The sequence below is a fragment of the Anabas testudineus genome, chromosome 16 (assembly GCF_900324465.2).
Source record: "Anabas testudineus chromosome 16, fAnaTes1.2, whole genome shotgun sequence".
NCBI classification, from domain to species: Eukaryota; Metazoa; Chordata; class Actinopteri; order Anabantiformes; family Anabantidae; genus Anabas; species Anabas testudineus.
The window spans coordinates 14,002,351-14,014,554 of record NC_046625.1 but is presented as its reverse complement, the minus strand read 5'-3'; the positions used below and the strand labels follow the sequence as shown (position 1 = coordinate 14,014,554).

General features: G+C 41.9%; 2 protein-coding genes across 5 annotated transcripts in view; both read right to left on the bottom strand.

Annotated features, from left to right (window-relative positions):
- The window catches only part of ptprub (protein tyrosine phosphatase receptor type Ub), a 136,796-nt gene extending 133,586 nt beyond the window's left edge, over positions 1-3,210 (bottom strand). Inside the window, exon 1 of one of the 3 annotated variants that reach the window (XM_026370759.1) lies at positions 2,946-3,210. In XM_026370759.1, the coding sequence (XP_026226544.1) occupies positions 2,946-3,015 (70 nt within the window). In that variant the 5' untranslated portion in view covers positions 3,016-3,210. Of the gene's footprint in view, positions 1-1,335; positions 1,541-2,945 lie in introns of those variants that run through there. The other 2 variants (XM_026370760.1, XM_026370761.1) reach the window with 2 other exon arrangements.
- A 2,316-nt stretch (positions 3,211-5,526) lies between these two features.
- Positions 5,527-11,977, bottom strand: LOC113169392 (glucocorticoid modulatory element-binding protein 1-like). Of its 2 annotated transcripts, none has more exons than XM_026370763.1 (10): positions 11,577-11,977; positions 11,008-11,149; positions 10,689-10,747; positions 10,360-10,481; positions 10,122-10,225; positions 9,375-9,559; positions 8,864-9,010; positions 6,920-7,057; positions 6,581-6,697; positions 5,527-6,497 (listed from the first exon to the last, which is right to left on the bottom strand). In XM_026370763.1, exons 2-10 carry the CDS (start codon positions 11,130-11,132, stop codon positions 5,986-5,988), a joined length of 1,509 nt encoding a protein of 502 aa, XP_026226548.1. In that variant the 5' UTR covers positions 11,133-11,149; positions 11,577-11,977; the 3' UTR covers positions 5,527-5,985. The 2 variants fall into 2 exon arrangements, with proteins under 2 accessions (XP_026226548.1, XP_026226547.1); XM_026370762.1 differs by having other exon boundaries at positions 11,772-11,977.
- Between the last annotated feature and the right edge of the window lie 227 nt (positions 11,978-12,204).

Sequence of the window (12,204 nt, the reverse complement as noted above, 5' to 3'; positions counted from 1 at the left end):
CACATCTCTGTGGTGCGACTTGCAAGACAACATTTCCTTCATGATGGTTACAAGTTCACAAAAATGTATCCCATCCCAGCCTCTTTTTTTTTTTTAGCTACTGAAGATGATTGTGAACACATCTAATGGCCTCTCAAACATAACAGCTACAAAAAGCCAAATGTGACTATTTTCCATATTAAAACACAAAATTAGTAGAAAGTAGATATGTAATCACATCTAAATAGAATCAAGGAGTCAGTGGATGTTTTGGTTTTGCTTTTAAAATGACTAAAACCATCACTCTATTTGTAACAATATCGTTGCAGCTGTCATCCCTTTATGCTGGTGCTGTGCTGTCCTATGTATCATTTCCCTTTGCTGCTGCTGATGCTCATGCAATGTAAACTCGAAACCCCCTAAAAAATTATTCATTCCACGCCATGCTTTAACTAGACAGTCTGGGCCTTCACAGTCTTTTTTATCTTGATCCAAGCATTATCGTATTCACCGCAATAAGCAAAAAGGATGTTCTGCCTTAACTTTAGATCAAACTGGGAAATGAGTCATGAGACACAGGATAATTACACCATTCAGTTGACAACATTTGCTGCTAATAGAGGAGACAGATGGTAAGTGAGCATCTATTCTATTCCCACAAGAGACAACAGAAGAGTGAATGTGTCAGATTGGGCTTTAAACACACACACACAGAAACTGGACTTTCATGTTCATAACCTCTTTGTGTCTGAGCAAATACGAGGGAAGTGTTAGATTTTCCTTCCCCTCTTATCAACTTCACTGTAATCAGTCCAGTGCAGCAGAAAGCCTCCATATTTCATAGCCTCTAATAATTTCACTTCCCCTGCACTGACAGCATGAGCCAAAGGCGGCATAAGCAAGGAATGGTTACGGCAAATATGCATTAGACTGGTTCAAAAAGGTAAGAAATCCCCAACAGAGCGTCGAGTCTTAACTGTTATTAGGCAGTCAAGGTTAAGGTATGGTCTTCACACAACCACAGCAACAAAATGTTAATGAAAGGAGACACTCTGAGGACTGTGGGAGTGAGGGCTGCAATTTATGCTCCTTAATTTCCCCCTTCTATAGGCAGGTGGAGAAGCATGAAGGGAGTCAGGCCAGGAGATCAGTCAAATAGAGGAGAAGACACAGAAACTGGCAGCGTTAACTATTAACAGCTAATGGGAAAGTAAAAGCGCAGATGGCGAGTCTTGCTACACTCCAGTTAACAAACTAAAAAAAACTAAAAAAACAACACTATGTAAATTTCTGTTGACAGACACGCTCATGTAGCTGTAGCGAAGCGTCGCTCTTCCATTCAGCTCTTTTAATTACCTGCGTGTGATTTAATCCTTCATATGTCTCAGCCCATTCCTCTTAATGATCTGCTCCATTCAGCTCTTGACAGTACACATTCTGCTTGCATGGGTTAGTTGTTTCCTCTCTTTTGTTGTCGTTCGTGCTTCTTTCGCGTTGACTACGTAATGCTGGACATTACCAGGTTTTAGCATTTATCATGAAACAGCAGCACAGACAAATTTCAAATGAAATCCTTCTTGTTATCATAACATAAAAAGAGGGTTTTGTGTTTTTTTTTTAACTCCAACATGCATGTGACAAGCACTGCCTTGCTTTGTTATATAGTGTTGCAACAGCCTGCAGTGTACACACTATCAATATTACCGCCTTATTATGCTTGGTTTGTGTCCCTCAGAGGTAAAATTATGCATATGTATGTGTGTGTCTGACAAATAGAGTCATAGAGGCCCAATTAATTTTAGTCTTCATACAAAAATATCCAAAACACAGCACTGTAATTACACCGTCTCAATGACAGGATTCACTGAATAAAACCTGTCTGTGGCAGATTCAAAAGATATTTATTTTTACCACTCTGTCGCTTCCTATCTTTCTGATATGTGGCTGTTTTTTTTTTTTGTTTTTTTTTTTTTTCCAATTTGGGAGGATTTATTTATCTACCAGAACGCTGTTGTAAAAATGACACAGGGGGAAAAAAAAGTCTGAGCATAATTCGTGGAAACAGTTCTAGAAAATGCCTCATTTTGATTCTTTTATATGAAAAACACTGACATTATAAACAGAAAGGATCACTTTAAAGAAGTGCAAACCTTCTTTGCAACCCATTTCACAGCAAAATCTCTATTTTACAGCTGCACACAAAAGACTCAGAGGTAGAGATCATCACATCAGGAGACAAATCCAGCAGCTTGGAGAAAGAATCTGTTTCCATCTTCATCAGCGTTTGTTTAGGTAAATCTGTAAAGGCCTATGCACTGAAATACATGAAACCTTATTAAAATGTTAACTTTTCATTGGTCACCCCGTCAACAATTACGCAACCCAACGCCAAGTGTGGAGCAGCTCCAGGTCCGGTTCTCTGGATGTCATCACACATTGAATCCAACTGTAAGGATGTGGAAGAGTCATGCTTGAAAATATTGATTCAATTGACTGATTAGATTTTGGCACGACTGTCGCTTTGGACGAACTCATTTCTAACTTTGGATCCCAGTGTAAAACCTTTGAAGCTACCTGGTGCCTTTAAATATGCGTAATGACAAAAACCACGAGCAGCGGAGCGCAGAGGATTGTGTTGTTTGGGGAAATGGGAGTTTTTCCCAGAACAACCGCAGACGCAGTCATCAAATATTATTAAAGCTTCTAGCACTTATAAAACTCCAAACTTCAGTCTACAAAGTTATTAAAGATGTTTTATTTTATGCTGGGAGGACCTACGTTGTCCCATTACTAAGGCATACGAGGTAGAAATAATCCCAGAGACAAACGCAGCAACGTGTTAGGAGCAAAGGAACAAACTTGGCATCTTCACCAGACTCGCTCCACTTTTGCTTTCAGTGGAGTTTCATCCAAATGTAAAAACTTCCCAACTGCGCACAGGAGACTGAGATGAATATATGTCTTACCTGTTGGCCCCTCGATGCCATCGGCGTAGATCTGAACAGTCAAAATCAACAGAAAGGCGCAGGTGTTCATCGTGTAGCTGTTTTAGTCCACTTTAAACGTGCAGGAGCAATCATTTCATTCACTCCGTCAGGTCCGGGCGCGCAAGTAGTGGAGCCGAGCCCATCTATTCCCCCCAGTTCTCACTGACTGGAGTTTCAGAGACACTGAGGGAAACAGGGCAGAGCTAGTTCTGCAAACTGACGTCAGGGTAAACAGTTCAGGGGAGAGATTTCTTTCTGAAGCCCACTTTCCTGCACTGCCTCCACTTCTCTGCAGATCCAAAGTATGAGCCGGGTGCCTCCAAGTGGCCGCACTAAGAAACGACAGTGTGGTAGTCAAACGTCGGCCATGCAAACCCCCCCCCAGACTCAGTGCTGAGTGTCTGTTTGCATGTTTTTAATACATACTGTGGACACATTTTTATTTCAATATGCTCACTGAGAAGTTACTATACCCAGTCTTCACACTCAGTTTGAGGGGGGACAAAAACACCAGGTGTGGGTGTAGCTCTGCAGACAAAGGTGCTGATTTTCTCTGCTTTTTTCATCTATTTGGCTTAATTTTTATAGGGAGTTGCTTAATCTTCACTGCCTGCCTGTGACATTGTCTAGTGGTTGATCAAATGCTCATTATTTCAGTCAACTACACTGCGTGCCCTTTCACTGCGCATCAGACGTACAGCACCTTTATTTTCTCACTTCTGCATCAACAACGTACCAACACTGGAGGTTTTAATGAATCCACCTATCCACTGTTGAACATGCACTGAAAAAAGCGAAAACGTTGTCACATTAGTGCATGTTTCACAGCAGAGATTAGCCATACATCCTTACAGGACAGACAAGCAAGCGTGTTTTACACCTCGCCGCAACAGGTGCAAAGCATATTTCTCCATAAATTACTCTGTCAAGTTGTGTGCACTGAATTTGTAATTGATAAGGTTACTTTTTTTTCTCAGCCTAGTGCTGACCATATTTACTGATACACAGCAAGAGGTGAAAAAGTCAGCAGTGCCTTTAACACTTTACCTGGCATGTCATAGTCTTATATAACTTATTGTGATCTGGTTATAAATTGTTGGACCCTCATCACAAGGTGGCCTATGATGTCTGATTACAGTTTGACATGACGTTCATCATTCGCCACTGAATCAAACACGTTGCTGACGCTGCAGTCTTCTGCATGGACCAACATGGCTGGGCGCATTTAACTATGGCACCAGGACTCCCAATAAGATCAAGATGCCATTATGCAAACTACTCATTATTCATTTTTGTTGTCATGTGCGAACATTAAAGCCGTGGATTTGATTAAAGTGGGGGCAACAGATGCATGTGAGGCTCCCAATGTGAGTGTACATCTCAGTATCTAATGGCGTTAGCTCCAAATGACAGATGAACGAAGGATTGCTCAGCAAATTACTCAATTTAACCAAAGGAGCACAGCATATATCAAGCTAACACCTGTAATTACACCTGCTTGATGCATGACAGCCATTTTTGCATACTGGTATTCAAGACACAGAGTGGCAATTTAGTGGTATTTTGGCCTGAACCTCTTCAACTGGATGATAGTTTAATTTGTAGAAAACCTAACGGGATGTTGCAAAACACTGTTCGAATCCAACAACAGGATTTGAACAGGCATCGGCGGGGATTCTGACAGCTGCACTATGATGAAAGTCATTTTATCAAGCATTTTATCGGCTGTCACTCATAACCCCTCACAAACATCTACATCTGCACAGGCAGTGTTGTGTATGAATTTCTAATAACATATCATCAGAGTTGTGAAAGACGTTGTCAGCGGCTGGCTATCAAACCATCACTATCTATCACGGGGGCTTGGGATGCAGCACGGTGCTCAAAAAGTAAACGACCAGCGACGGTGCTGCTGCACATTCATCTGTGAGTTGAAGCTTTTGAGCTTTAAAGCGCAGCCCAGGCCGTGATAACACAAAAGATTTCCACTAGTTGTCATATAAAAAATAAAAGGATTTGTTTGACATCAGGAACTGTCATGTGAAGTCCAACATGTTTGCAGAGTCAATCCGCAGAGCAGTCGTTCCCTCCCCTGTATGATTTTGTTGAATTACTCATGAGCTTCTGTTCTATGAATGAAGCTGAGAGAACAAATATTCACATCAGCTTGACTGCGAGAAACATGAGATGAATTAAACATTTTATATTAAAAACCAAAAGAAAACCGCAGTGAGCTCTCATCTTGTTTGTGATAAGTCAGTAAACTCCCAGCATTTAATAATTCTCAGCAAAAACATGTACAGAATTGGGCACAGCTCCTGTTAATGTTTTAAACATAAAGCTTTTTATATAAAATGTGTCCATTATGTCACATGGTCTTTCTGCGCCATTAGTTTCCTTTATCACTAATTTGTCCTTTATAATTTTACTATGGTGAAAAGAGAAGGAGAAGATTCTGTAGCAGTCAGCAACAGCACATGTCACAATATCACAATATCACAATATATATATATATATATATATATATATATATATATATATATATGTATTCACTCTCAATTTAAGAATAATATGTTATTCAGGCAGTCAATGCCTGCTGCATTGATCATAGACTAGTCTCGGGCATTGTGACATATGTCTAAAGACAAATATAAGTGTGAAAAATATTGCAAAAGTCCAAAAGATAAAAAAAAATTCAAAAACACATGTTAACTGACAAAATTGTTATGTTAAATTACAAATATTATTAGAAGTTATTCACACATATCTGAAAAAGTGTTACCACCAAAAACCATTAAATAGACTCGAATATTGTAGTCACTGATTTCTAAATGGCAATTTAGAAATACTTAGCACAGAGCTGTCACTAATGTGCTTTGCCCGTAAGACCGCTGAAGTAACCAGGAAGAACAAGTTTGACAAATTCATTTCCCCTCTGTTAGTCTCCTTTTAGTCTCAGGCACATTTCCTCATTTAGTCCTCCAGCATCCCTTTGGGATTGTCTCTCTCCCTCTCTCTCTCACTTATGTTTCGTTGATGCCTTTCTTCCTATAATCACCCGTTCAATGTCGCACAAGCCATCTGTCTCCTCTACTTCTTCACTTCGGAGTTGAGGAGCTTCTGGAGACTGATCAGACATATCAGTCCTCCGTCCAGGCTCTTTGTTCCTCCCTATGGTGTCACCTTTCTCCACACCTTCCTGTCCCAGGTGGTGAAGTTTTTCCTGGCTCCCTGTCTCACTGTGCTTCAGCGTAGCGCTTCGGCCACCTCTGTTCATCCTGCCAGCTCTGGTTTGGTGGTACTGGCCCGTGGAGGCAGAGAAACGGGTGAAGAGCTGAGGGTCGATGCTGAGCTGAGCATGATATGCAGCAGATGAACCCGTGAGACAGAGAGGATGGACCGTTGGGCTTGTTCTGACGGGGGAAAGCACGTTCTGAGTTTGGCTGTTGTGACGCTGAGGTCGAAAGTGTTTTGAGGATTTGCTTTTGTCACGACCCCGCCTCCTTTGTTCCTCCACAGGCTCACCCAGTACTAAGAACAAATAGTATATCAGTTAATACAATAATGGGGATATATCTATATGCACTCTATTTTGCCTTGAACAGCTTTCTCACCATAAACGCAGTTCCGGGTTTTGTTCTCTTGATTCTGGCTGCACCTCAGGTCCAGAGCTTGTTTAACGGAGTCTAAAAGTCCAAACATCTCGCACAAGGAATTAAGTATGATGGCATCTAACAGAACAAAATAATCTAATGTCAGCTACAAGGCTTGAACGAAACACTGTTCTATAACAATTTGTCCACAGGATTAATACGTTTTTGAAAAATCAATGTCAATGAACTCACTCATTAAAACAGACTTAGCAAGTGGAGCCTGTACTGAAAGTCGCTTTCTTAATTTTACAATTCTTTTCACAGTCCAGTGGTTAGACAGGCCCGACTGCAGGTGCTCACCTGTCTCCTGCAGGTTGGCCTTCTCACTGCGAAGCTCCACTCCTTTAAGAGTGGCAAATAATTCGGTCTGGAGACTGGACAGGACCTCGCTCATCAGCCCAGAGTCTGCCACGCCCTTCCACAGGTTTAATACTCCATCTAGAGGAGGTCAAGATAGTGGGAAGTTATTTTGGTTGGTTACTTGGTTGTCTCTTCATTTAAAAATGACAAAGACTCACTGAGAAACGAGAGAAAGCGAAAGTACACACTCTTGTGTGTGAGCTGTGGCATTGAATAGTAAGAAGAATGGGACACAATGGAAAGAAAGGACATAGGAAAATAAATAAGAAATGCAGGAAAAATGAAACTGTCTTAGAAGGAAGGGGGGAGAGGTTGAGATATAAAGAGAATCAAAGGAGGGGAAAAGAGGCTAATAAAGTGGAGAGGGAAACATAGTAGGAAGTGTCAGGGTTGGGGAAACTATGAAAACAGATATAAAGAGATAGAAGAACCGGGAGAGGTGCAATAATTGGAGAGAGGATGTGATAGAGAGGAAAGAGTAGGAAAATGGGTTAGAAATGCAGTGCTGGAGAGGAGAGAGAGGATGACAGGGCAAATTGGAGGGAGAATGAAAAATTACTTGGGATCTGTACAAAACTGGGCAAAATGCAAGCTGAGTGTGTTGAAGTGATAAAATGTCAGAGGTGCTTGATATCTTATCTTGCAAGAAATATGTCCACTTTCATGTTTGCTTAAATGTCTGTCAAGATAAATGCAATATACTCAGTGAAAATATCCCCAGCCAATTTGCAGCTATCTGTAGCTACATTCACATATTTCTTCATGTCTGGATGTACACTAATGGGAAGCACTACCGTAGATAGAGGAGCGTAGTGATAGGGTGGGTGCATTTATTCCAGTTGTTTGTTTAAAGCCCTGTGACATGTAATACTGCCTGCGCAGTGAGTCACTGCAATTTGCCATTCACACAGAATATCACTTCAGGCTGTTTTACCTACTGCAGTTCAGCTGGAACAATGCCTAATCAGGTCACCTTTAAAAGCCCTTAAATCAGAGCTTAGCTTCCTGCAAGAAAATGCCACACTTTGAAATGTCAGGTGCCAGCGTTGTTAATATAAGGGGTCGTGACTCTCTGCCAGCCGGTGGTCAGCAACTTTTTAAGGCCAGTGGCAAGAAGTCACGCAACTGCAGACTCATCGGCAGGTGTCGAACAGCTGTGACAGAAAAGGCACGACACAAAATCCTACTGCTAATTCATTCACAGCTGTTTTTCTGCTTTACTCGTGTATTATTAATGGATGTAGGTATTAAAGTCTGAATGTAGTGTTTAATTTCCTCATTTTTTATCCATCAGGATATGCACTGTAGCTGTGCTGCAGATGAAGGGCATGGTTTATAAATGAGCAGACTCCCGAGGACTGAGGGTCAATGGATTGAACCTGTGTCCCCTGTCATAATAAAAAGGCATCTTTTAAACTTTCTAGGACACTGCCCTGGGTCAGCTGAGAATGAATGAATGTAAAGTAAATGCACCTTTTATGATTCCAGAGTTTACAGTGCAGGTTGTAACATGACCTTCACATGCCAATGTAAAACTGCAGCATATGGCTGGATTTGCAAGGCCGAATATATGAGGTGATGCCTACAAAGGAACACTGAGCCTTTTCTTGCTATGTGGAGTATTGTGTAAGTAGATCAATAAATGAATGAAGCCTCCTATTACTACTACTAGTAGTATTGATTGTGCACAAATTTAGCTTGTAGACAATAACTACCTGCGTCACATATGGAGCAAAAGGCTGAAGTATAAAGAAGGCTTGTTTCATCTTAAAGTGTTCAAGGATGCAGCCTTCATAGTCAATGTACTTGTCATCCAGCCCATTTCTCACTCTTTTTCTCTATATCTGATCTTGTTCATGCTGCTTTTACAAGCATCATATTTACCAGGCGTGTACGCTCTCTTTCTCTTTGCAGCATGTCCGTTGGCTGTTGAATTTAAAGACTGGGCTGGACCAGACATCCACTCTGCTGTTGCACTAAATTTATCTTCCAAAGTCTCCTCCACCTCTGGTGCTTCATGCACAACCCTTCCTGAAATGAAAAAAAAAAACAGCAGGCATATACTGTTAATACAGCATACAAACAGCTCATATTACTGCTGAATATAAGTTGGCAGCAAAGGAAATTCAGCTGTTCTTCTCAGGATTTTCTCTATAGTAGTTGGGGCATCATTGAAAGGTCCTCTTCACCTAAACGCTCATTTCTTAAATCATTGTTCAGCTTAAGGTACTAAATCCACTGCAATGTGTCACTTTGCTTGTTTCATTATTGCAGACAAATGATAACCAGGTGGCTTCAAAACGTTTTTCAGTTAGTGTCCTCTCAATGATATAACAGCAGTTCAACCATATGTGAGGGAGAAACAGCAAACTACTGCATGCCAACTAAAATCTACCTGTCAGCAGAGGCACCTGTCCTCCAAGAGGGTCAAGAGCCAGACATGATGGGCTCGGCTGCACTGAGGTCCCTGGAGGAAGCCGCGCGCTGTTGATCGGCACATCAAATTTAGTGCTGCGGCAGGTGTTGCTGCATGCGGTGTCATGCTGGTAGAAATCTATCTGGCCGGAGTCCATCATTTTTCTGCACGGGGAGAAGCAGGTTAAGGGGGCACTCCTATCTAAAAAAATATTATCGTTACACAGCTGCAGTGGAGTGTCAAGTAGGGATTGCATTTCTTAAACAATTCCCATAGCTTCCTGGAGGATTGTTTAACACAAAGCCCATTGATCTGAAATCGGAAAAACGATAAAGAAGCACAGATATTGCTTATTGAGTTGGTTTATTTACTCACTGTAACACCGAGAACAAGTGTGAACATGATAAAGGGGTGAGAAGCATCAGTCAGCAGCTTGCTCGCGTGTTATTTGATCCTGCCATCATAATAACGCTGCTTACCGACCTCCTCTGGAATGTGCTGGCAAACCCCGACACAGACAGACTCGACGCAAGTGCAAATTATATGAGTGAGACGTTGGCTGCTTTAGATTAATGTTTGTAACACCATCTGCTTGACACTTTAACTCAGCAGGTAAATGTCATTCGGGGTTTACATACCTACACATATGTGTTTCCCTAGCAGCGGGGGAGAAGGAAGGCAAAGAGAAATAGTTTGTTTTTTTGCAGTTTCATAAGTCTACTGTACCTGAGCATTACTCCTCCCAGTCTGATGGCCCTTTTCCAGTCCTTCAGAGTAGCTTTTCCTGCCAGGTGTACAAACTGCTTAGGGCTGATAAGCTGGTCATTAAACTGTATGAGAAGTAAGTAAAGAGAAGAAGAAGAGTGATAGACCTGTGCAGATCGAAAAAGGCTCAACAAAGGAATTCCTCTGTGTTGACAAATTGATAAATTATCCATTGATTGCAATAAAAATGTCAACTTACTTTAACACATCTGACATTGATCCCTGGGCACACAAACTTTTTAAAAAGTAGAACTGCTCTGCTGTCTCCACAGGTGATGGGGTAGCCATACTCAATTTCTTCTCCTTCTGTTTTATTGTCATCTAAACGTCATATGAAATAACCATTACTACTGTGTGCATTCACAAAAACACCTCACTGGGTATTTGTGAAAGCAGGAACTAAGTGAAAATTAAAAAAAAAAAAGTCTATTGTCACACCCCAAGAGGTTTATCAATATTTTTGATATTTTTATGTTGGATTCTATATATTTATGTATATATATGAATAGCAAATCTCCTCATACTAACCATCATGTGTCTCTATGGCCAATACTGTGGTGCCACCGTCAGCAATGCCATCCTTTACCCTGCAGGGGGCGACAGATTCTCGTATTTAAAAATATATATATTTAAATTATTTGTCGTTACCTAAGAGTTGAACAGTTTCCCTGCAACATATGAACTCTGTCTTAATAGTAAACACATTTATTAACGTGTATTTAATAACATTATACGTTTACACAAATGTACTCGAAGTTGAGTCTACTTTTACATCAGCCCTTTTTATTTTGTATCCGAGTCATTTTAAAAACATCTAGTGTCCCTGTAATGAAGTAAGCTATGTTACCCTTGCAGGATGGGGTGCAGGTGGAGGAAGACTTGAGTCTTATGGTTGCTGCCACTGGACTCCCCCTCCTCTTCCTTCACCATCATGAGTTCCCCTGTAGACACTGTGACCTCAGCGCCCGCCATCAGCCCTCCCCGGAGAGCTGCACGCAAAGTGGGCCGACAGCACGCACGTTAACATCCAGATCACACTCGTGAATGCAGTGGTGCTATTTGATGCACGCACAAGTCGGTGAAAGCCTCCCCAGCAGGTTTTGAATCTGGCAGTGAACTGTCATTACATTCAGGATAGGTCTTGCTTGTTGACAACTAATATGACTGCTCTAGGTGATGATGGGACAAAAGCTTTCAACTCAAGTGTGCGTTTATAAGGACTCATTGGAAAAATGGGAATCTAACAGGTGAAGCTGTCCTACAGCATCAGCAGCACAGAGACCACTGAGGGAACAAACTCTCTGACAGGATTATTCCACGGTACAAACTACAACAAACTGATCAGCATATCCCACACTAGCCCAGCCACTGGGTCAGCAACTCCTACAGTGACGGACAGTTGCGTGTCTTTCTCACCCTCCTTCACCCACTCGAGCTGACGTCCGATGGCGCGGCGGCACGCACATCCCGGCCGACGACCGGTGCCACGGTGCGCGCTCCTGCTCCACGGAGGGCGCACAGAAACTAAACAAACAAACCAAAAAAAAAAAAAAAAAAAAAAACTACTCCAAAACACGCTGCTACTTTTATCACCGCCGCAGTTTCACTTACCGTTCGCAGGACAATTCATCCTCCGCTTGTCAGAGGCGGGCGAGCATGCGCCGTGCCGCTCGGCCAGACTTCCTGCAGAGACGCAGCGTTTGCCTGAGAAGCATCTGTCCCGCTGTCACGAGAAGCTGCTCTGTTCGCACGCGATGGGTAAATCGGTCAAACTGCTTGGTTTGAGCGACCTCTGAGCTGCGGTGGCGACCAGACTGAAATAAGTCAAGCTGCAGATGCAGGTTTTCAACATGTTTTTTTTTTATTTTTTTTTTATTTTACGCATGCGTCCATTGTGGCAGATTGTCATCAAACACGCACATATTCAGTGCCATTTGTGTGCCATGCAATAAAAGCTGTTGAAAGTAGCTGTAGCTGTGTTTTGGTTGTTGCCTGTGTTTCACCAGAGGGTGGCATGATCTGCACCAAATCACATGGAAAGCAG

What these genes read in the sequence shown, in the direction of transcription:
- LOC113169392 (XM_026370762.1), bottom strand. An exon ending in AAAGAGAGCGTACACGCCTG is followed by an intron (nt 7,058 to 8,863) that starts GTAAATATGATG and finishes GACCTCCTCTAG; the next exon opens with ATGGAGTATTAAACCTGTGG. An exon ending in GGCCAACCTGCAGGAGACAG is followed by an intron (nt 6,698 to 6,919) that starts GTGAGCACCTGC and finishes TTGTTCTGTTAG; the next exon opens with ATGCCATCATACTTAATTCC.